General features: G+C 39.3%; 1 protein-coding gene across 1 annotated transcript in view; it reads right to left on the bottom strand.

The window, feature by feature from the left end:
- Window positions 1-26,357, bottom strand: part of fstl4 (follistatin-like 4) — a 251,958-nt gene that overhangs the window by 4,764 nt on the left and 220,837 nt on the right. Inside the window, exons 10-14 of the mRNA XM_017705294.2 lie at window positions 22,185-22,319; window positions 19,950-19,976; window positions 16,727-16,845; window positions 13,400-13,549; window positions 5,800-5,907 (exon numbers count right to left, since the gene is read on the bottom strand). Of these exons, the coding sequence (XP_017560783.1) occupies window positions 5,800-5,907; window positions 13,400-13,549; window positions 16,727-16,845; window positions 19,950-19,976; window positions 22,185-22,319 (539 nt within the window). The remainder of the gene's footprint in view (window positions 1-5,799; window positions 5,908-13,399; window positions 13,550-16,726; window positions 16,846-19,949; window positions 19,977-22,184; window positions 22,320-26,357) is intronic.

Genomic DNA, 26,357 nt, shown 5'->3' with positions numbered 1-26,357 from the left:
GTTGAGTAGCTGTTAATATGAAAAGGAAATAGACAAAGAACCTGCTAGTGTTCTCAGAACAATGGACTGGCCACCCCAGAGTCCAGATCTCAGCATCAATGAATGGTGCCCGAACTTTGGTGGTTATGGAAAAGTATTCTTGTAGATTTCTTGAAAAACAAAGGAAGTCCCAGTCTCATTTCACCCTTTGGCCCTACCACTTAGCCCTTAGCCCTCAATTTTGCATGTTCATGTCCCGATATTTGTTGGGACAGAGGGGTAGGGCCAAGTGTTTTTCAGAGGCACACTCTAAACAAAGTGCTATGAGAAACAAAAGAAGCAGCGACAACAGCTGAACAAGACACTAAAGAAACCAACAAATCTGAGCATTTTCTCTGTTAAATTATGATAACCATTGTACAGGGTGGGCCATTTAAATGGATACACCCAAATAAAATGGGAATGGTTGGTGATATTAAATTCCTGTTTGTGGCACATTAGTATATGGGAGGGGGAAAACTTTTCAAGATGGTTGGTGACCATGGTGGCCATTTTGAAGTCGGCCATTTTGGATCCAACTTTAGTTTTTTTCAATGGGAAGAGGGTCATGTGACACATCAAACTTATTGAGAATTTCACAAGAAAAACAATGGTGTGCTGGTTTTAACGTAATTTATTCTTTCATGAGTTATTTACAATTTTCTAACCACTTATAAAATGTCTTCAAAGTGCTGCCCATCGTGTTGGATTGTCAATGCAACCCTCTTCTCCCACTCTTCACACACTGATAACAACACCGCAGAAGAAATGCTAGCACAGGCTTCCAGTATCTGTAGTTCCAGGTGCTGCACATCTCGTTTCTTCACAGCATAGACAATTGCCTTCAGATGACCCCAAAGATAAAAGTCAGATCAGGAGACCTTGGGGACCATTCAACTGGCCCAGAACGACCAATCCACTTTCCAGAAAACTGTTCATCTAGGAATGGTTGGACCTGACACCCATAATGTGGTGGTGCACCATCTTGCTGGAAAAACTCAGGGAACGTGCCAGCTTCCAAAGTCGATTGGTCATGGTGGGCCAGTTGAATGGCACCCAAGGTCTCCCGATCTGACCCCCTTAGACTTTTATCTTTGGGGTCATCACATGACCCTCTTCCCATTTAAAAAACTAAAGTTGGATCCAAAATGGCCGACTTCAAAATGGCACCACCCATCTTGAAAGGTTTTCCCTCTCCCATATACTAATGTGCCACAAACAGGAAGTTAATATCACCAACCCTTCCCATTTTATTTGGGTGTATCCATATAAATGGCCCACCCTGTAGTATATTAGGTATGGTGTTTCAATGTATTATGGTCCTTTTCATCATAATAAGCTTAAAAATATAATGTCTCAGTAGCTAGCTAACTAAATTTCCTATTTCATGAGAGGCACCATAATGTAACTTCTGCACCATTAGAAATGGAACGGAAAAATTCAAAAAAGAAGCTGTAGAACAGCTGATGTCAGATTCATATCACCAAAAATTGGGGTGGGTGATAAATAATTGCTGCATTCCCCCTCTTTGAAGGAATATGATGTCCTAAATTTAACAAAAGACCAGCAGCGAGATTTCTGAGCTTTACCCTCCTCTGCTATCACTGCAGACTTGCAGGGTCACCTACAGAGCAACGCTAGTAGAATACTGAAAAATACTGAATACTGAAAAATGTGACTGTTGCTGAGTTGCTGAGGCTTCTGTGTAATTTTCTGTTAAATATTTTCAGTTTCTTTCCTGATGCTGGAAAATAAAATAAATAAACTTAATGACTATTTTCACTAAAAGGGTGCCCTCTGTGCCTTCAGCACAGTACTGTAAAGAAAACTGCACTAGTTCACTAGTTAAGCTGAAGCTGGCCTGTTTTTGTTTGAAGGCCAGGCTGGTTGATTGGGTAAAGACTTGTAGCAGCATTGTAATTCATCATTATCAGGGGCTTGGGGACATGTGACCCTGTTGCATTTATCACTGCTCATTTGATAGGTATTAAATTAGTTTATGAATTGATTTGATGAGGTGAAGCCTAAAGTAGATGATTCAGTAATTAGAAGGGGTGTCTTGATACATTTGGACATACAGCATAGCCAGCGTTTTCAAAAGTACCCCTTGCAATCTAACTTAACATTAACCAGTAAGTATTTCCATTAACACTTTACTGAAGGGCAGCATTCATAAGGCTCCATTTTACCCATAATAAGCCTTACATTACAAATGACATCAATGTACACTAACATTTATAAAGGCTTATTCCAGCAAGTGTCAGTTGTCATGAAGGCTGCTTTTGTCAGCGATGATGTCATTTCACTTTAGCAAGCATTGGAAACTGATGGCTTCAGGAATATACTTTTACAAAGGTCTATGCAAGTTTGTCATGAAAGGCTTATGCAGGTGTTGCATAGCTGTATGAACACTGTCCTTCAGTAAAATGTTGCCATCAGTAATTTAGCATTTTCACAGACAAATTTTTTAACAGACTACGCAAACTATATTGTGATTATTTGTAGACTGAGTAAAGTCATGATTGTCTGTCGTCTTTCCTTTATAATTTGCATTCTGATCTTTAGTTATATGCTTAACCACAGGTGAATTATGAACACAATGATGTCTTTGATATAAATGCTGAAAGAAGTCCATCGCAGAATCATGATTGCACAAAACACATACAGTGGGGAAAAAAAGTATTTAGTCAGTCACCAATTGTGCAAGTTCTCCCACTTAAAAAGATGAGAGAGGCCTGTAATTGACATCATAGGTAGACCTCAACTATGAGAGACAAAATGAGGAAAAAAAATTCAGAAAATCACATTGTCTGATTTTTAAATAATTTATTTGCAAATAATGGTGGAAAATAAATATTTGGTCACCTACAAACAAGCAAGATTTCTGGCTCTCACAGACCTGTAACTTCTTATTTAAGAGGCATTACCTGTATTAATGGCACCTGTTTGACCTCGTTATCTGTATAAAAGACACCTGCCCACAACCTCAAACAGTCACACTCCAAACTCCACTATGGTGAAGACCAAAGAGCTGTTGAAGGACACCAGAAACAAGATTGTAGACCTGCACCAGGCTGGGAAGACTGAATCTGCAATAGGCAAGCAGGTGTGACGAAATCTACTGTGGGAGCAATAATCAGAAAATGGAAGACCTACAAGACCACTGCTGATCTCCCTCGATCAGGGGCTCCACGCAAGATCTCAGCCCATGGGGTCAAAATGATCACAAGAACGGTGAGCAGAAATCCCAGAGCCACACGGAGAGACCTAGTGAATGACCTGCAGAAAGCTGGGACCAACATTACAAAGGCTACTGTCAGTAAAACACCATGCCGCCAGGGACTCAGATCTTGCAGTGCCAGACGGGCACTTCAAACTTCAGACGAGCGCGTCTGAAGTTTGCTAGAGAGCATTTGGATGTTCCGGAAGAGTATTGGGAGAATGTCATATGGTCAGATGAAACCAAAGTAGAACTGTTTGGTACAAACACAACTCGTCGTGTTTGGAGGAGAGTGAATGCTGAGTTGCATCCAAAGAACACCATACCAACTGTGAAGCATGGGGATGGAAACATCATGCTTTGGGGCTGTTTCTCTGCAAAGGGACCAGGACGACTGGTCCGTGTACATGAAAGAATGAATGGGGCCATGAATTGTGAGATTTTGAGTGCAAACCTCCTTCCATCGGCAAGGGCATTGAAGATGAAACGTGGCTGGGTCTTTCAGCATGACAATGATACCAAGCACACTGCCAGGGCAACAAAGGAGTGGCTTCGTAAGAAGCATTTCAAGGTCCTGGAGTGGCCTAGCCAGTCTCCAGATCTCAACCCCATACAAAACCTTTGGAGGGAGTTGAAAGTCCGTGTTGCCCGCCGACAGCCCCTTAACATCACTGCTCTAGAGGAGATCTGCATGGAGGAATGGGCCAACATTTCAGCAACGGTGTGTGCCAACCTTGTAAAGACTTACAGAAAACGTTTGACCTCTGTCATTGCCAACAAAGGATATATAACAAAGTATTGAGATGAACTTTTGTTATTGACCAAATACTTATTTTCCACCATTATTTGCAAATACATTCTTTAAAAATCAGACAATGTGTTTTTCTGATTTTTTTTTTTTTTTTTTTCCTCATTTTGTCTCTCATAGTCGAGGTCTACCTATGATGTCAATTACAGGCCTCTCATCTTTTTAAGTGGGAGAGCTTGCACAATTGGTGACTGACTAAATACTTATTTTTCCCCACTGTATTTCAGCTTTGTACATAACAGATGTCAGAAATTCAGTGTTTATAAGATAACTGGTGCAGTTGATTATGAAGGCAAACAAGGCAGTTCTCTTTCTCCTGTGGAAAGCCGCACTCTCAGTGATGACTGTGGGACTTGAGCCAAGCTAATAAAATGCTGTTCTATCTCCCTTAACGCTGGCGGTTTGCTCGTTTGTTTAATCTAATGGATTGACAATCAAATTCAGATGTTTGACTAAGGATATTGAGTCATTTATAAAAAATGCTTGGTTTGATATTGCACCACTCGAGCGAGAGTATTGCCTCTAGCCTCCGCAAATTGCCGGTGCCCAGGTCAATTACCCGTGTTCTGAACGATCATGATATTATCAGGCCATTTATTTGTGGTGAGGATCCATATGCCCCACAGCCCATTATGTAGCTTCCCTTCAAAATCTACTCTTTAGCATTTTTAAGTGATTCATGCCCATTGTGGTAATTATTCATTACTATTGAGCACTGTAACACGCTCCGTATGGGCAAAGTGAACAAGCAAAGATAGACATGGATTTTTTCTTTACCGACATGTGTAAAAATATGAATTAAACAAACTGGAGGGAAGACAAAAGCCTTTCTTTGCCCACGTTTTTATGTGAGGCCATGCAGTTCTTGCGTGAATGAGAAGAAAGCATGAACAACAATGAGCGGGAAACCTGACGAGGACTGAAATAGATTCTCTTGTTAATAAGGTGTTTTTTATCTCCGTGTAGAGACAGTAGGCCTTACAGCATTTTAATGGGATTCTTCCTTGGTGAAAGACAGAGAATAATAGGTGCTGAGTCCTGCAGTGCTCCCCTGCCTATTCTGGACTTCTCACAATTCAGGCAAATCATAAACATGATGACGGCAATGGCTGTCCCCAAAGTAAGACAGCAGAGAGTCAGCCCTACAGCTAAATCCCCAAAGCACATATACAGTATTCTCACTCAGTGTTATTAAATATCCAGAAGGGCTAACATGACTGTGTAACACAGGGGGTTTACTGTCTAATTCAGGAATTCTAACCAAAAAATGGAACTGATGACCAAACAGGATACTGTACACACCAGTTTGGGCCCTCTGGTCAAAATAAATTTTTTTGATCTTCTCAATGAAAGTACAACAAATCCCTCAACAGCACTTTTGCATGTTTTAATGCACAATTACTGTAAAATTGCAAATTTAGCATAATGAAAAATCAGCGTGGCCTGTGAAAAGTTCTACATTTTATATTAGATTTTTTCCCCCATGATGTTAAACTGCACATAGAAATTGTGCATCAAAATCTGTCATATTCAATTAGTTCTCTGGAAAAAATGTGCTAACTTATTTTCACTTTAAAAATCAACAAAATCTGTAATTTAAGCAGGGCTGCCCAAACCTTTGCATATGGCTGTACATATACACAATGCTAAGACATGTGTGACTGCAAATTACTGAATGCTTTCAACATTTAACACAAAGTAGTCTGATGTTAGTTTAGTATTAAGCCAGGTCCTCCTAGAACCCCTTCCTCACCTGTAAGGTAGGGTGGGTCTTCTGTATATCTCCCCAGCTCAGCACCCACACCTGGTCATGGGATTTGTCATAGAACAGCTTCACTGGCACTGGGTCTGTTTCCACGGCCTGTGATGGAAAAAGATGGGGAAAACTGAATGCTTTGGGGTCTATACAGTACTGTGCAAAAGTCAGAGACCACCAATAATTCAGGATGGTCTCTAACTTCTGTACATACCTATGAATTAATACCTAGCTTTTTGCATTCTGTATTATGTAATCAACATCAATTTAGAATGCACTGTTTGGTTTTCAAATGAAAAAATGTCAGTGTTCCAAATGTCCTGTTATTTATTTAGTAATTTCTGAGTACAGTATGAAAGTTATAAAGAGTACAAGAAGCCCCCTTTAAGCCCAGTCTACAACTGTTACCTTTTTTGTTCTTTATCACTTTTTTAAATAAAGCGTTCGTGATTATTACCTTTGAAAGAAAGATAAATCTTTGATTTTTAATAATATATATCACTAAAAATGTGAAAACCCGATTAAAAATGTTTATGTAGTTTTAGGTGAGCTTATAAGGGGCCCCTAATGTAAGGTTGAAATTTTCCTGGTATCCAAGTCATTTCTGAAAGCCTTTTTTGTTATATTGATAGTGCAAACAAAGTTTTAGTGTGCTAAACTGTTGAAAACCACTCACAAACCCCCAGTGACCTTTCCTGAGTGGTACAGCCGCACGCTAATGAGAAAAACCACAAGCAGGAGCTGTGCACTGGGCCCAGAAGTGTGGCCACAACAAGTGGATTAACCACTTCTGCAATCAGGGCCAGTCTGCTGTCCACCTGTCGCTGATGTGGAACAGAGAAATGTGTTGGTTAATGGGTGAGCCGCGCCTCTTTTTTCTACCTGATACGTGCCACTCATATTGAGGAGTAGGAGTGGAGTGAAGCTGAGGGCCATGACCTTTTGGCTAATGTTCAAAACTGATGTGAGTGGGCTTTAAATCAGTGAGGCTGACTGACATGGCTCATTCTAAAAACTCATTTTTTCAGTTGCTGTGTTTCACATTTCCAGCAAGATGGCTAGAATGTATTTATGCCTTCACAAGAATTTCAAGGCATGCAGCACTAGTTGAGTCATTACTTTGTTTCAAATGTCACTTTCTATCCTACTCAACATGAATAAATCACATAAAAGCATTTCATAGAAATTATGTACATGAAAACTGTTCTATTACAGTCAACTTGAAATCAAAAATGACATTTTACCTATTATTACATATTATTATGCCCCTATATACTGTCATTCCATAACATAAAAAATCAACATTCTTGTTTTATATAATCTTTGATCAAGTATATATTTGATCATAGTAACTTTCACTTGCCTCCAAAACTCTCTGATTACCTCACTGTGCACCAGCAGGCAGGGAAAAATAATATTAACAAAGAATGTAATAGACATCCCACTATGAAAAAAGCTCAGCTAGATCAGACACCCTCCATTGTACTGCATTTCATTCTGAAATATGTCTCAGTATGAACAAAAAAAGATATGATTTCTAAATCACAGTGACTTTAAACCTTTTAAGACCATTTAAAGCAATGTGCGAAAGTCACAGACCACCATTCATGTAATTTTAAGTCAAAACAGATATTAAATACAAGTTATTCATATTTCAGCATCAGGAAAAAAGAAAATTTTAACACACAAAAAAATAAATACATAGAAGCCTCAACTATTATGTACAATGCAATTTTTTTCAGTACTATGTGTCCATCCTTTGCCTTTGTTATTATTGGAGAAAGAATATTTGAAACATTAGACAAATCATTACTATAAATAAGAAATAATAATGGTTCAATAATTGATCCCTGTGGAACCCCGCACAATAATCTAGTTTTGCTGGAATAACAACCCTTAATGCAAACAAACTGCCTTATGTCTGAAATATAATCTTTTATCCAGTTGTATGTAATATCTTTGGTGACAGAGACAGGTGGTCGATAAATAACATTCTTTCTATTAAAAGTACCAGAAAGCTCCAAAAAACAGATTTTATCTCAGCCTTATCTGATTTCAAAATGAGAACATCCCCAATTTTAAATTCATAACCCTTATAAATAAACTGTGATACTCCATCTCCAGAAAAGCAGAGAGTATATTAGAAGGCACAGAAACACACAAATCATTAAACTGGCTTTCATTATAAAAGTACAAATTTTGGAGACATCAAATGAGGAAAAAAAGTCTGGTTCGACTTACTTAAAATTTTAAGAGTTACTTATAGAGAGATCAAATGGCTTGAAAAGACACTCAGAATGACATTTGTTACGGTTCATAATGCAAACAAAAATCAATGTGTTGTAAATGTGTAAACCAGAAAAAAGAAACACCTGTGTATTTTTTCAGATCGGGAGCAAGAGCGGAGCTTGATTTCCACTTAATGATGAAAGCTTTAAGTACTGTTTGTCTGATGGGTGCAATTTTTGTGGTCTACCATGAGTTACATGTTTGTTGCCAATATTTTTTCTATATCCTTTAATCATTTTTGAATTTTGAACTTGTACTTAATGGCCTTTTTGACTGAAAATTAAATAATAGAACTGTTATCACTGACTTTTGCACAGTATGTCATACAAACAAGCCCTAAAGGGTTCAGACAAAAAGAGAAATCCTTATTACATTACAAAATGCGTGTGCAACACAATCAGGAAACTGAGCTGGAAACGTGAAATTCATTGATGCTTCAGTGGCTCTGGCAGTCTCCCTTGGCTTCAGGGCTCCGTTTCCTCCTTGTCTTCCTTAATTTGTTAAGAGAAATACAAATAAAGCTGCCAGACCTGCCATATGAGGAGATTGTGTTGTTCCACTGAAACATGAGAAGGCAATGAGAGTTTAATCAGAGACTCACATGTTTGGAAATACATTTCCTGTAGGCTTGAGGGAGTTGTCCTCAATTTTTGTTCATATATATATATATATATACACAAAACGTTTCCAAAAAAGTTGATGCTGTGCAAAATGTAAATCATTTAAATTTATTGAAAATAGCAATAATCAAATATTTTGAGTATCAAACATTATTGTTTTTTTGGAAAATATATGTCCAATTTTAATTTAATGTGAGCAACATGTTTAAAAAAAGTTGGGACAGGAACATGTTTACCACTGTGTTGCATCACCTCTTCTTTAAACAACTCTCTGTAAGCGTTTGGAAATTGAGGAAACCAATTGCTATAGTTCAGAAAGTGAAATGTTTCCCACTCTTGCCTGATATAGCATTTCAGCTGCACAACAGTTTGTTGCATTTTTCGTTGATAATGGGCCAAATGTTTTCAGTGGGTGACAGTTCTGGACAGCAGGTAGGCTAGTTTAGCATTCAGATTCTTTTCCTATAGAGCCATGCTGTTTTAATACGTCCAGAATATGGTTTTACTTTGTCTTGCTGAAATAAGCAAGGCCTTCCCTGAAAAAGACGTCATCTGGATCACAGCATAAATTGCTACAAAATCTGTGTATATTGTTCAGCATTAATGGTACATTCATAGTCACCCATGTCATGTACAATGACACTCTTGATAAGATCATGGATGCAGGTTTTTGAACTGTGTGCTGATAATATGCTGGTTGTCCCCTTTCCTCTTGAGCTAGTGCCCATACAAAAGCAGCAGCATTTCTGGACCCTGTTTATAAACGTTCTTTTCTTTGCAAAGTAGAGTTTTAACTTGCATTTGTGGATGCAGTGAGAAACTGTGTTCACAGGCAGTGGTTTTTGGAAGTGTTTAAGCGCTCATGCAGTGATTTCCACTACAGAATCATGTCTGTTGTTAATGCAATACCACCTGAAGGCCCGAAGATCACAGCCATTCAGTACTGGTTTTCAACCTTATATACATGGATTTCTTCAGATTCTCTGAACCTTTTAATGATATTATGTACTGTATATGGTAAAATTGCCAAAATTAGCAAACATTATTCTGGAACTGCTGCATCACAGTCTTTCACTGAGCGGTGAACAATCTGAAAGAGTCTCTGAAATGCTCTTTTTTATATTCAATGTTATTGACCTGATGCCAATTAATCTAATTAACTGATACACTATCTATCTATCTATCTATCTATCTATCTATCTATCTATCTATCTATCTATCTATCTATCTATCTATCTATCTATCTATCTATCTATCTATCTATCTATATATGTAGGGACACCTAAACATTACACCTACAGGAGCCTTTTATTACATCCAGTTCTAAATCCATAAGCATTACTATTGAGTTGGTCCCCCCTTTGCAGATATATCAGCTTCCACTTCCAAAGCTTTTTTTTATGGAGTATGTCTGTGGAATTATTTGCCAATTCATCAAGAAGAGCATTTGTGAGGTCAGATGTTGGGTGAAAGGGCCTGGCTCACAATCTCCGTTGTGGTTCTTAAAGGTATTCGATGGGGTTGAGGTCAGGGGCTCTGTGTGATCCAGTCAAATTCATCCACTCCAATCTCAACCATGCCTTTATGGACCTTGCTTTGTGCACTGGGGCACAGTCATGCTGAAACAGAAAAAGGTCTTCCCCAAACTATTCTCACAAAGTTGGACACATACAGTTGTCCAAAATGTACTGGTATGCTGAAGCATTAATATTTCCCTTCACTGGAACTAAGAGGCCTAGACCAACTCTTAAAAAAACCCATGGCATTATCCCTCCTCCATGGTAACATCCTCCTGGCATTCGCCAAACCTAGACTGGTCTATCAGACTGCCAGATAGAAAAGCGTGATCCGTCACTCCACAGAGTGGAGTGCTCCAGAGTCCAGTGGCAGAAACCTGGGTTCAGACTCAAATCAGAATCTGGGTGCAGAATCCATCCTTTTTTGCCAGTAAAGGGCAGTTAAGTTATAATTAAGTGTTAGATGTAATATCTATCTTCTCAAGCATTCTGAGCAGGGTGTCCCATTAAATCTACACTCTTGTGCTACAGCATGTTTTGTCTTTGTGCATTCTTTGCTAAAACTAATAAAATGATATTGTTCTATTTAAGCTATATATACACTATATTGTGATTGTGTGTGTCTGTCTGTCTGCCCTGCGATGGACTGGCAACCTGTCCAGGGTGTATCCTGCCTTCCGCCCGATGACTGCTGGGATAGGCTCCAGCACCCCTCCACGACCCTGAGGGAGGAACGGCTTAGAAAATGTGTGTGTGTGTGTGTGTGTGTACACTATATTGCCAAAAGTATTCACTCACCCATCTAAATCTTTGAATTCAGGTGCTCCAATCACTTCCATCACCACAAGTGTACAAAACCAAGCACCTAGACCTGCAGACTGCTTCTATAAACATTTGTGAAAGAATGTGTTGCTCTCAGCAGCTCAGTGAATTTCCGCGTGGTACCGTGATAGGATACCACCTGTGCAAGTCCAGTCATGAGATTTCCTCACTACTGAACATTCCACACTCAACTGTCATTGGTATAATAACAAATTGGAAGTTTGGGGACAGCCCCTTCCTGTTCCAACATTACTGCACACTGGTGCACAAAGCAAGGTCCACAAAGACATGGATGAGCGAGTTTCATGTGGAAGAACTTGACTGGCCTGCACAGAGTCATGACCTCAACCCGATAGAACACCTTTGGGATGAATTAGAGATCTTCTCATCCAACATCAGTGTCTGTCCTCACAAATGATGACGCTTCTGATGGAATGGTCAAAAATTCTCTTAAACACACTCCCAACCCTTATGGAAAGCCTTCCTAGAAGAGTTGAAGCTGTTATAACTGCAAAGGGTGGGCCGACATCACATTAAACCCTATGGATTAAGAATAGGATGTCACCCAAGTTCATATGCATGTGAAGGCAGATGAGTGAAAACTTTTGAAAAATATAGTGTAGATATACATATACATATATGCTTGAGTTCCTTATGTGTTGCTTGATAATATATTGTATATTTTATATTACTTGCTCCTTCTCTTTGTTTTATGAAATTAACACACATAGGCAGGTCACTTACCAATAAATTACTATAAATACTGAAGTACAGTGTATTATTTATCATTTAATAACTTGTTGATGTCCCAAACCATTTGAAATACTGAATAAAACATCTTAAATATTGGTGTCTAGCGCTAATATTGCAATCTACATTGTATAAGTTATTACTGAATAAAATAAAAGTCATTATTAACACGATTCCCAACTGTTTGACAGTGTGTATCAAATCAAATGTATTGTTTGTTGCTATTTACTGTTGCCTATTGTTTATTTATACAGTCATATGCAAAAGTTTGGGTGCCACTGATCAAATGACATGTTTTGTTGATTTTGAAGTTAACACACTTCTGCACACTTTAAAGCACAACTGCTGTTTATTTGCTGAATTTAACATATTGAAAAAAAAAAAAAAACAACATAGAATGCAGCCTGTGCAAAAGCTGTCAGATTTCATGTTTTATTTTTTCCAAAATCAATTAAACATGTACTTTGATCAGAGGTGTTTGAACTTTTACATATGACCATATCAGTAGGCTCTAATTAAATTTAGAAAAGACTAATCCATGTAAACAGCGTGGACAGATATGTCGGCATTACATTAGAAACATCAGTTAAAATTATAAATATGTATTAGTGTTAGAAGAAAATGATCACTTTCAATACAAATGGAAGACAGCACTGATTTATAGATGTCTATAATGAACAGTGCTCCTGTTATCCTAAGTTATGGAGGAGAACACTCATCATGGGGGGATTGCAGTGGAAATAAAATCATTTGTCAGGTGATTGTCCAGACGCGATTGCAGTGCAGTGCAGGTGTTATTTGCTAGCTGGTGGGAGTATCCAGCCTAAAATAGTTATTCTGAGTGCTAGAGCTGAGGGGCCTGTTGAGACCCGGAGGCATGCATTAACCTGCAACCCCGTCACACACACACATATGCGCACACAGCGAGTTGTTGTGTGTGCATCACACACTGTATCTCGGCAGTATCTCTCCTGCTTGTTGGAAAACCTCTCTGTCCTGCTCTTAAATCTGTCACCTTCTCTCCCTCTGTCTTCAAGCATAGCTGTAGTCTTTCACTCCTGCCCTCCACTTCCATCCATCTCACCATGCCTCTGCTGCTGGGTCTCTCGACACTGCAGTTTTTCAGACTGTCTCATAGCATCGGTCTCTGTCGCAATTTTACCAGATTCTTTGCCTTACACTCCTGAATATGCATCTAGTCAGACAACAATAAAGCACCACTAGAAATAAATATTCATTTATATTTCGCCATTTTGGTTGCACATGAGACAAAAATTGTAAGGCAGATGAGGCAGATTTAGGTAGTGGGATACTTTTGTTTGTAATCCTGTAATAACTTTCTATTATACACATATTGGAAGTTATGCAAAGCTATGAATTAAACAAACATGTTCTTTACAAAACTGGAGTGAAAGAACAGTAAATGAGAAAACAGCAGAAATGTTAACAATGTGTACAAAGTACACAAATGATATTCTGCCCTTATATACATACAATTCTTTGGTCCACAGAATTTGATATTACAACAAAGCAGGTTCATTATTAACAGTCAGAAGTCTGAGAGAAATGTGTTCACAGTTGAGGAGCATTAGTGCTTACCTGCACCACTTTCTGTGCCTGAGTATCAATGACCAGCAGTCGCTTCTGAAGAGGCTGGGAGACATAGACGTATTTGTCCCTCACACTGACTGCAGAGGCCCACACACAGTGCTGAGGTGTAATACCCTCGCTTTTGGGACACATTTCTTCCTAAAAACATACAAATAAAATACAACAACAACCACCTGGTAAACATGATCAGAAAGTGAGTTTCATTTACTAAACATGATTACTCAATTTAAATTAAAAATGAACTGATTGAAATCTACAAAAAATTTAAATGAGTTACAATTTAGATTTACGCTCTAAGTGACTCAATGCTTATTGTAATCCTACTGACCTCAACTGCTGTAATAAACATAGCCGGCTGTAATAAACATCCATTAACATGTCATTTTGGCCAAATTGTGCTTTTACATCATTTTTATGAAATCTTATTAAACAATTCTATGTTTATTTTTTTCCAATAAAGATTCTGAAAATACCAAAAGCCATCTATGCCTTGTTATTCAGTTATTGCTCAGTCAGTCAAATCACTCAGATTTCTGACATAATCAAGATAATCAGTAGATTACACAGCAACTAATACAAGTGATAATGACAGTATTATACTGGTTTCTTACAGAGAGGATGTTTGAGCCCAATGATGTCAACAATTCTAATAAGAAGTAAGCTAAGAAAGTTTTTTATTTTCTTTTTAAAGAATATTTGGCTCTCTGTACAACTTGCATCAAGACATTTCCTTTACGATCTGCACTGTTTCTACATCATGTGCCATTTAACCATCCTCTTATATTCTGATTCTAGATGTGTCTGCAGCTGTTGTTAAATTGCTGCAATGTGGACATTATCAAGATAAAGGATATACAGTCATATGGAAAAGTTTACATGTTTTGTTGATTTTGTAAGTGAAAACTAGTTAATACGTTCTCTACAGAGAACACACCTAAACATGACATTTTTCTGCAACTTTTATTGTGGAATTTCTATGTATTGCATTTAACATAGTTTAACATAATAGTAAAAACTATAAGGTGCCATAAATTTTGCACAGGCAGCTTTTTTTTCCTTTCTGAAATGTTAAATTTAGCAAATAAACAGTAACTTTGCCAAAGTATGTGCTCTGTAGAGGAACTGTTAATGTATTTTCACTAAGAAAATCAACAAAACATGTCATTTGACTACATTTTGTTCCTGATGACAATAAAGCTGCATAAAAAGCCTTTGACTATACGACAATACCTTCAAGTGCATAGATGGGGTCATATTCAGTTGGCAGGAAGCACTCATTATAGGAGGTATAGTGTGTGTTGCTACACCAATGAAGCAATTGTTTTGAAATGTTGCTAGAAAGGGACTGTGAAACATTTAGAACCAGAAGCCCAGGTACAGCATTCAAAATCTAAAAATAAAGGTATTGCTTTGACAAGGCACATTCCTTATAACTACCGAGAAAGCCAGCGTGTATACTGAACAACATCTACTGTATGCCACTAGCAAAACAGCATAAATTGGATTTTAAGTTGTGAGATAAAGAATGTGGTGTTAAAGTCAACTTGATGTCATCTGATATTGACAAAGTCCAGAATGTAAATTATAGTTTATAGTTCTCAAAGTCTCATTTCCGAGCCTCTCTGATACATGCAGATCAACTTACACTTCAACTTACTTAATCTTTAAGTTACTGTTTCTAACACTGTTATAAATCATTCTTTTCAGGTAATAGAACTAATTAAAGTACACATATGTCTCTTTAATAGGTCTAATTCATCAACATAAAAGAACATAATACCGAAAACAACTCTAAATACTATTAATTTTGATACTACATTTTCAAGCAAGTGATTCTGTACTTTTGTACAACTTGTCCACTACTTTTATATTTTACCTGGGCTTTCTACCTTACACAAGTACAGGAGTTTTGTACAGAAACATACATATGTATATTAATGCAAATAGGAAATTATACATTATATGCATCACAACAGTGCACTTTAGTTTAAGGCCTCTTAAGTCAATGCAATGTTATTTACTTCATAAAACATCACAAAACATGTTATCTTACATGTAATGGCATAAGCTGCTCATAAATCTTCAAGTACTGCATTCTAAATAACATTCAATGCTTATGTGTTAGGAATTGTCAATGTGGGTAGCCTTCAAATAAACTGTTACCATTTTTTGCAAATAATTAAAGAAAAATCACCTGCTTTTTTATCTATGACTAACCTGTGATTATCACTAGTAAAAAAAAAGTCCACTAAATCAAACTCTAGAAATAAAACTCTGATTGTTGCAACAAAAATGTTACAATTTGTCCTACATTTCCCAAGTATGACATAGATGGTGGATAATTCAGTAAGTTAGAAGCTTCAGCAGGATGTGTACTGGCTCTTCATCTCAAAATAATAAACATAATATTAAATGTATGAGGTGTCAGTGATGATATACTTTAATAGACTCCCACAGTATTCAATCCTAAATATCTAAATCATCCTATTTTACTCTACATACAGATAAACAAATACTCTTTTATTAACGTGACTCAGGCTCCTGAAAGCCTTCTGTGACAGTGGCAGAGAAACCCATTCAAATCTGACAGAAATATTTGACTAACGTAGGGCAATAAAATGACAATAATAAATACAGATATAAAAGAAGCTCTAAATAGCAAGACTGAAGTTTGAGCTAGTGAGTGATCACAAAATGCAGCTTAGTTTGTGTATGTTGCTTCACACGGCAGCTTTCAGATTTAAAATCTGTGATTGACTGGCTAACATGTAATGGTTTAAGTCTTTAAAAATTATGATTACTAATTACTACTAGGTCAGGCTATTCTGTACTGTACTGTATTTGTAAGAATTTATACATGTACATATTGCAAATTTCTCTTTTTGTCTTAAATTATTAAAGTGTTTATTCTTTTAAATAAATGGTTACAACTGTAACAACTGCAATTTCCCTCTGGGATCAGTAAAGTATTCTGATTCAGATTCTGATTCTAATTGATTCTGCATGGTTCTCTGATGCAGCTTCGTCTATCTCAGGCTCAAACCTGAAGGGCTGTTTTGTATTCTTAGCAGTGACTGTCACCCCAGCAATCACTGATGATCTGTCGTCTTCAAGAGATTCAGAAATGACTAGAGAATCTGAAGAATTGGCACTGGACATTTCAATATCCAAGCCTGCATCCTCACTTGAATTTTGGGGTAGACATCAGGGTTTTCTTTCAAACATTAATTATTGATTTACCTATTTTAAAGCCAAGCAAACACATTTTTCCATCTTTTTCCCAAGTAGATGTTCATTTCTCATATTTATACTCACATAGCTGGCCACAATCCTCTCACTCCGCTTGATATGTCGACGAATCTCACAGTCACCAGGCTGTAGTATCGTGATCCCTTCGTCCGAGAAAACATAGAACATATTTCCCACACTCAGCCCTGGAATGAAAACAAAAACGTAGGTATATTTCCAAATCAGCAATGACTTATCGACAAGCTTTAACTAATGCTACATTCACAAGCAGATATCTGCAACAAAACAGACATTTTGGACCCTTCAGAGAGGAAAATAGTGAAAAAGTGTAGTTGTCACATGGCTAGGCAGCCTATTAAAATCTCTTGTGGATAATGGATCTGAAATTGACTCCAATGAGTGCAGTTGCAGGTCTGTCACCTGACGGCAAACAACAGCTGCTAATTAGCAGGTGCACGCCAGCAGAGTAATGCTTACTCTGACAGCAGAGTTGTCATGCTGTCAAAAAAGATAAAGTGTAAAAGATAAGTTCTCAGATAGGCTGCATATGTTATTGGTGGTGCCAATGCTGACAGCTACAGTGTGACAGTCAGAAATCTATGTTGGGAGTATTTCACCACACCTTGAACACAATTCACTCTTTGTTTCAAATTAACTGCCGAATGAAAGCTGTGTTGAAAAACTGACTTGGCTGTCCGAAACTGTTGGCAGCTACTAGCCACACAAATTAGAACCATGAGTTTGCGATTCTCTTTTACTGTACTTATTTAAACAAATTAGCACAATAATTTTTAGCTAATTAAGTCATCACCTGTTGCGACTGTCATGATATGAGCACTGCTTTACATGGAAAGCCCATCACACTCCTTCATATTGAATTATGAGTTTATAATTGCATTGTGATATACAATATACTCACTTATATACAGCACAACAAATTAAGTAGGTCCATGGTGAAAAGAATAAAGCTATGAGATATGCACTGCACATTCTTAGATTCTAAAATCTTGAATTTCGTTAAATTACAATAGAGGACAAGGGCTTCCGCAGACATTTAATATGTTTTTATAACTGAAAAATGATATAGTATATATAATATTATATAATAACTGAAGGTTATTACTGAATGAATAATTTCCTAATCAAAAATATTTCTAAGAGGTGGAGAAAATCTGAATGATCTGTGATCCAACCAGTGGTGAGAGGTCTGTACAGTAGCTGGAATAATACTCGAAAAGGAGGTGTGTCTATTTGCGTGTCAAACATATGTGATGAAACTGCAGCCTAACCTTATATCTGGCACAGAGTTCTGGTAAGCCCCGGCATTCCAGATGCTCGAGCTAAGAGTTGAATTGCATGGAATGTGATGCTAACTTTACTGTATATCTACTAGACAAGCATTTATTTCAGAAAACATATCTGAAAATAACAAAGGTTAACATTAGCTAGCTGGCTAGACAGACAGATAGACTTTTATTGATCCTGGAGGGAAAGTACAAACAGTTAATAGTATAGTATTATAGTACATTGAAAATAGTTATTGTGTAAGCTCAAGCAGTTTAAAAGCTATTATAGCAAACAACTTAATTATAGGTAGTGAGGTAATAAGCTGTATCAACGCCTGCTCATGTTAAAATTGTATCTATGACAACTGACAACAACCAGTCTAGGCAGTATGTGTATGTGTTTTAGACATGAGGGTCTGAAAAGCTGTTAGCTTTGCCTAACTTCTGCCAAAACCAATGACTCTATTTTTAAATGGGAGATTCCATGATTGCAGCTTTAGCCCTTGTAAGTGCTAGAAGTTAAACTATGTTTTATCCTTTTTTAATACTGAATCTAAGAAAACATGCATTCAAATGGTATGGAAATCCATCTCAGAAACAATTTCTCTTTTTCTTTTTTTAACAAGGTTTCTTTTGCACAATAGATAAAAGGGAATAACAACGATGAACCATGTTGAGTTTTTAGTATAGAGTTAGCAAATACACAAAATGTGGTTAAGTAGTAGTAGTAGTAGTGATATTTTTTTGATCCCACAACCGGGGAAATTCCACCTCCGCATTTAACCCATCCGTGAAGTGAAACAACACATACACACTAGTGAACACACACACTAGGGGGCAGTGAGCACACACTTGCCCGGAGCAGTGGGCAGCCCTATCCACGGCGCCCGGGGAGCAGTTGGGGGTTAGGTGTCTTGCTCAAGGACACCTCAGTCATGGACTGTCGGCCCTGGGGATCGAACTGGCAACCTTCCGGTCACAGGGCCAGATCCCTAACCTCCAGCCCACGACTGCCCCAAACTAACTAGCCTACATGCTAAAAGAATGAGGACATTCTGAACATTGCATTGATTTACCGATTGTAATGGCATATTTACTTTTTTCTTTGGGGGGGGGGGATTTTTACTCAGTTTTCTCCCCAATTTAGTCATCTCTAATTCCTCTTGCTAGTTGGTCCCCCAGTCACACGTTACCACCAATGCTAGGAGGGTGATCGCTATAGCACAGGCTGCAAGACCTGTGAAACCAATCGCTGCATGTTTTCGAACTGCTGCTCACACGTCACTGGACAGCCGAGCTTGCTCAGAGGAAAGCACCAACCGCCAGATCTGTTACGATGGGGGTAGAAGGAGGGGGGGCCATCCTACCCACCCAGAGAGAGTGAGGCCAATTGTGCTCTCTTGGACTCCCGGCCAAGGATGGCTGTAGCATCACCATGGATCGAACTTGCGATCTCGGCATATTTAATTTTAATCTATAATTTAAGTAGCAGCGTTATTCTTTCAAAGAGGCCTCAACAGTCAACATCAATATTACATTCTTCATCTGTATAATGCAAAGTCCTGTTGAATTTGTGATCAGTTTGAATGTGTTCAGGTTACAGTCTTAAATAATTGTCATGGACATATCTAAAATGTACACTGCCACAACCTATAATGAATGACTCATGAAAACATGATTTCAGGTGTATTTTAAAGGCTATATTTTAAGGTGAAGTGTAAATATAAACTTATTTATAAGTTTAATGTGTCAAGTTATCTGAAACACGAACATAGGTTGTTGTAAAGGACATGTTACTCATGTTTAAATTGTCTTGACACACACACACACACACACACACACTTATATATATATATATATATATATATATATATGTAAATGTAATTTCAACAGGACACAAGGGTTACCCCATTTACGGGATCAACCAAAAAATATATGCTGGCACAGCTTGATGAACAATTAGCCACATATTATAATTGCAAAAGACATATTGATTACACTACCTTCTTCTCGCCACAGAATGTTCGCCACTGCAGTGTCCCGAGTGCCACAAAAGGTAAGGAAAGAAAAAACAATGATAAATGCTTTCTTACAATGAAATTACAGGCCTTTATAATTCCCACTGTGCAACAGCCACAGCTGTACCCCACATGCAGTCCCCCTTTCTTCTCTTTTTGACCACATTTGCCATTAGTGAGAGTTAAGGCAGTATAGCAGAAAATCCCAGCATGGCGATTTGTGGGATATGTATTACAGAGCTCTCAAGTTTCATTAGTGGGTCAGAACAAAAGATGGTTATAAAGAAGAACACCCTTGAAATTGTCCTATATAGCAACTGCATTCAGATTATGTTTTTAGAAGCGATCAAAACTGCTTCTACTACCTGCTTAAACTATTAATTATCTTGCTATTTAGCCAAATAGCTAATTTTAGCATTTTGTGAGTTGCCGTCAAAATATAGTTATAATATAAACTTTTTCATGAATACTCTCATTGATCCCATTCTCAAATATGATATGAATTGCTGATCCAGGCTATTTTATCCATACCTAGTATTTTATTCCCTCAGTATGTTCCCCTAAATGAGCGAGCACGCTAAAGGAACAAAATACAATCTTTTTTTTGGTTCATCACTCAAGTCTGTTGATGCTGTAAGACATCACAGAAATGACTTCATAAATACTTCTTGATAGCAAAACACTGAGAGCAGTATGAAAGACATCACAATGATTAGAAAGGCAACACGCCTAAGGGAATATGGAAATTGAACCTCCACGCTTTCACTGACCAGCTCTGCCTATAAATAGCACAGCCACCGTAATTCATGTGGGCCATGCCCATCAATGATTGTCAAAAGTTATAAATCTAAATATGCAAAAGAGTTTCAGCTTCTACTTTTGGTAAACTTCTTCCTTTTTTCCAATTAGCTGCCTTGGGTTGAGTGGTCCCATAAACTATCCGACTTGTCATACATCTTACGCTACTCCCTTTGCCAGGAACACATTAAGCATTTGTCCCAGAAGAATTTGGCACGTTTCAAGGAACCTTCTGTGCTGGAATGGAATTAAGCAACAAGCTTTTATGTATATATCATTAACTGGACCAATCAAATGAGGCTTTGAAATATGTACTGCACATTGTTCCCTCATCTGAATACTGACTCTCAAAGCCTTCTTAACAGAAGTTTGTCAATTGTATTTGATGTATACATCAAGAAAAATGAATCAATTAAAATGTATGTTCATGATGGAGTGGCTTAGGCATCAGTTAACAATTTGAATGACAAAATGTGTTACACGGACTTAAAAGTCTTCAACAGAAGTGCAATTAGCACAAATTGATTTTTATAAGCATCACAGAAAGAGGAAACCCACACCAGCAGGATCACACCATTGCACATGCAGTTGTATGCAAAACACCCTTGGTTGAACTACATGTTTTGTTGATTTTATAAGTGAAAGGGGGCTTAAGCATCCTCTATAGTGAAAAAACTTAAATTAAAATGTTTATGCTAATTTTAAACCACAATTTCTATTTATATGATGAGTTTATCATTAGCAAATGTGTCAGTAATTTTGAACAAGGCATATTTTATGATTTATTTTCCCCCAAATATGTCAAACTTCAGCAAATAAACAGTAATCATGCATTAACATGTACAGAAGTGTGTAGAAAATCAACAAAGCAAGTCTTTTGATCAGGGTTGCTCAAGTGTCTGCATACAACTGTCTGTTTGTTGTTACAAATTTAATGTATATGAAGTACAAATTTTGGTTTAGTAGGTACACTGAACAGCTTGGCAACAGCTGTTATTAACAGGATAGCAGGGTAGATATTAACAGGACAACAGGCTACTCCTTTAACATTCAAGGCTAGGCTTTTTGGCTTGATTTACTGTAAAATTGCAATAAACACAGTAAATGTCACTTTATTGTCCTTCAAATGTATGTGTTTAAATACAGCTGGCCTGAGTAGTATTAAACCCAATGTGGGAAGTGAACAACACTAGCTTGGTGCTGACACAACACTGAAATGTTGAGCATGATGGACATACATAGTTTAATGCATTCTGTTTCATGAATGTGCTTTCAAAGGATTCCTTTTTATCTCTTGGCAATATCCGAAAGGCTCCAAAAGTCGATTTTTTATTGTTTGGATTTTTAAAAATCAATGGCGAAAAAATAAAAAATAAAAAATTCAAAAACTTCCGACAGTGCTCAAGCATATTGACTACTTACATGTCTTTCGTGCAGAGTCTTCTACGAAGAGAGAGGAGATATCTTCATCCACTCCTACTTCGTTTTTGGCAATGCAGGTGTAGGCTCCCGTGTCTTCGTAGCGCACGCTGCCGATGTGCAGCTCGCTGCCATTAGCTGAGGATTAAAATTGAGTGAACGTGAATAAAAAAAGAATTATTGAAAATGAGAGAGGGAGAAGAAAAAAAAGAAAACATTCAAGCTCGTCTTCCCCCCAGGCAGGGCTGTGGTATGTGGTGATATCCTGGGACATCTGTTTTGTGCGTTGGACTTTTATGATCTATGGCTGCATCCTCAAATCTATCGCTCACCGCTGATGCTACCTTGATCACAACACGGCAATCTTTAAAACACTTCCTGCCTGAAGAACGCCCGGGTCTGATACTGCTTTCATGCACCATGTCAAATATCATGTGCGTTGAGTAGTTCTCTCTTTCTCTCGTGCTCTTTCTCTCCCTCCCTCCTCTGCTCACTCTGTCTTCACTGATCTCAATCCTTTTATCTGGTAGCTTAAAAACTTCCTGATGCCTTATAATTTGGGAAAACTGCAGCTTTCTATAAACTTGAGTTGATGATATCTAGTACCATCTGCACTGCCATTCAGTAAACATTTAATTATGTCTTGCACTGCTATTTCATAAGTCATACTATTATAAACGGAAAAGAAGAATATTTATGGAAAAGAATATGTCTGAATATATCTGAATTCTGATATGTCAGAATATATCTCTATTCTGAGACACTGGAACTCTACTCTGAATATGAAAAATTAAAGGAATATTCCAGCATTTTTAACCTAACCTCAAGCTGACACATCTGTATCATACCATTGATTAACAGACATTAATTAATTTTAACATGACTCCTTGTTCTTGACAGTAATGAAAACCTTTTGACTTATTGACAAATTTACTTATGATAGAAGTCAATGAGCAATTGCAAGCATTCTGTCGATTTCCATGAATAAGTTATTGTAATACAAACACATTTGCTTATTACTTATTAAAGCTGCACACTTTATCTGTAATACTAAAATCTAGGGCAGCCATAATCGATTAAGGCTGTCACAATTACTCAAAATATTTACTGATCGAAGAAAAACACCTTAGTGATTATGTACTTTGAATGTTAAACATCCTCCCATCGACCCACCACCAATGGGAGGGGCAGTAGTAGGGGTTCAGTGCTTTGTGGATTGGGCAGTGTCCGAAGGTGTGGGCCTTGGCGTTCTGATCCTCGGTTGCTGAAACTGGGTTTTGGAACAGGTTACCTCACTGGCGGGGAAGGAGCCTGAGTTGGTGCGCGAGGTTGAGAGATACTGGCTAGATATAGTCGGGCTCACCTCAAAACCCAGCTTGGGCTCTGGGTCCAATCTCCTTGAGAGGAGCTGGACTTTATTCTTTTCTGGAGTTGCCCATGGTGAGAGGTGGCGGGCAGGTGTGGGCTTTCTCATAGCCCCTCGACTCGGTGCCTGTATGTTGTGGATTTCTCCGGTGGATGAGAGGGTAGCTTCCCTATGCCTTCGGGTTGGGGAACGGGTCCTGACTGCTGTCTGTGCTTATGCACCGAACAGCAGTTCAGAGAGCAGTTCTTAGAGTCCTTGGGAAGGGTGCTTGAAAGTGCTCCTCCTGGAGACTCTATTGTCTTACTGGGGGACTTCAATGCTCACGTGGGCAATGACAGAGTGACCTGGAGGGGTGTGATTGGGAGGAATGGCCTCTCTGATCTGAACTCGAGTGGTGTTCAGTTTTTGGACTTCTGTGCAAACCACAGTTTGTCCATCATGAACACCATGTTTGAACACAAGGATGTCCATAAGTGCACATGGCACCAGGACACCCTAGGCCGCAGTTCAATGATTGACTTTGTCGTCATGTCATCGGCCATGTGTTTTGGACACTCGGGTAAAGAGCGGAGCTGAGCTGTCAACTGATCACCACCTGGTGGTGAGTTGGATCAGGTGGTGGGGGAAGATGCCGGTCAGACTGGGCAAACTCAAACGTATAGTGAGGGTTTGCTGGGAATGTCTGGCAGAAGAACCTGTCAGATTGATCTTCAACTCACACCTCCGTCAGAACTTTGACCAGATATCGGGGGAGGTGGGGAACATTGACTCAGAATGGGCCATGTTCCGCTCCTCCATTGTTGAAGCGGCTGACTGTAGCTGTGGCCGCAAGGTAGTAGGTGTCTGTCGGGGCGGTAATCCTCGAACCTGGTGGTGGACACCCTGGGTGAGAGATGCCGTCAAGCTGAAGGTATCAACAGGCCAAGCGATCTGCGGCTTCAGTCGTCGCCAAGGCAAAAACTCGGGTGTGGGAGGAGTTTGGTGAGGCCTTGGAAAGTGACTTTAAGTCGGCTCCGAAAAGATTCTGGCAAACCGTCAGGCGACTCAGAAGGGGAAATCAGTGTGCCACTAGCAATGTATATAGTGGAGATGGTGTACTGCTGACTTCGACTGAAGACGTCATTGGGCAGTGGAAGGAATACTTTGAGGACCTTCTCAATCCCACCGACACGTTCTCCAGTGAGGAGGCAGAGTCTGGAGACATGGGAATAGGCTTGTCCACTACTGAGGCCGAAGTCATTAAGGTAGTTAAAAAGCTCCTTGGTGGCAAGGCTCCAGGGGTGGATGAGATCCAGCCTGAGTTCCTCAAGGCTCTGGATGTTGTGGGGCTGTCTTGGCTGACACGCCTTTTCAACATTGCGTGGACATCGGGGGCAGTGCCACTGAATTGGCAGACTGGGGTGGTGGTGCCTCTTTTTAAAAAAGGGGACCGGAGGGTGTGTTCCAACTACAGGGGGATCACACTCCTCAGCCTCCCTGGTAAGGTCTATGCAGGGGTACTGGAGAAGAGAGTTCGGCTTATAGATTCAGGAGGAGCAGTGCGGGTTCCACCCTGGTCGTGGAACACTGGACCATCTCTTCACCTTCTCCAGGATTCTGGAGGGCTCATGGGAGTTTGCCCAACCAGTCCACATGTGCTTTGTGGATCTGGAGAAGGCATTCGACTGTGTTCCCTAGGGTATTCTGTGGGAGGTGCTTCGGGAGTACGGGGTACATGGCTCTTTGCTACGAGCCATTCAGGCCCTGTACAAACAAAGCAGGGGCTTGGTTCGCATGGCCGGCAGTAAGTCAGACTCGTTCCCAGTGAGAGTTGGACTCCATCATGGCTGCCCTTTGTCACCGATTCTACTCATAATTTTTATGGCTAGAATTTCTAGGTGCAGTCAGGGGACGGAGGGTGCCCAGTTTGGCGACCTCAAGGTCACATCGCTGCTGTTTGCAGATGATGTTGTCCTATTGGGGACATCAGGCTGTGAACTTCAGCTTTCGTTGGATCAGTTTGCAGCCGAGTGTGAAGCGGCCGGGATGAGAATCAGTACCTCTAAATCCGAGACCATTGTTCTCAGGCGGAAAAGGGTGGTGAGCCCTCTCTGGGTCGGGGATAAGCTCTTGCCTCAAGTGGTGGAGTTTAAGTATCTTGAGCTGAGCCACAAGGCAAGACTTTTGATTTACCAGTCGATCTACGTTCCTACCCTCACCTATGGTCATGAGCTTTGGGTAATCACCGAAAGAATAAGATCGTGAATACAAGCGGCCGAAATGAGTTTCCTCTGCAGGGTGTCTGGACTCTCCCTTAGAGATATGGTGAGAAGTTCGGTCATCCGGGAGGGACTCGGAGTAGAGCCGCTGCTTCTTCACGTCGAGAGGAGCCAGTTGAGGTGGTTCGGGCATCTGGTTAGGATGCCTCCTGGACGCATCCCTCGTGAGGTGTCACAGGCAAGTCCACCAGGGAGGAGACCCCGGGGAAGACCAAGGGCACGCCAGGACACGCTGGCATGACTATATTGCCCAGCTGGCCTGGGAGCGTCTCGGAATCCTCCCTGGAGAGCTAGTGGAAGTGGCTGGGGAAAGGGAGGTCTGGGCCTCATTGCTTAAGATGCTGCCCCTGCGACCCAAACCCTGGAGAATCGGAAGATGATGGATGGATGGATGGATGGATGGATGAATGTTAAACATGGTATACACAGATTATAAATAAAGCCATATTTAACTGACTAGGATTCTTCAGAAGGGGGAGCTAATAGCTCTGAAATAATTTTCTGAGCATCACAGAAAATAAGGTTTGGCTTAACTACAACCCCAATTCCAAT

This window comes from Pygocentrus nattereri, chromosome 16 (genome assembly GCF_015220715.1).
Source record: "Pygocentrus nattereri isolate fPygNat1 chromosome 16, fPygNat1.pri, whole genome shotgun sequence".
NCBI classification, from domain to species: domain Eukaryota; kingdom Metazoa; phylum Chordata; class Actinopteri; order Characiformes; family Serrasalmidae; genus Pygocentrus; species Pygocentrus nattereri.
Note: the sequence above shows the minus strand (reverse complement) of the source record. Positions and strands in the feature narration are given on the sequence as shown.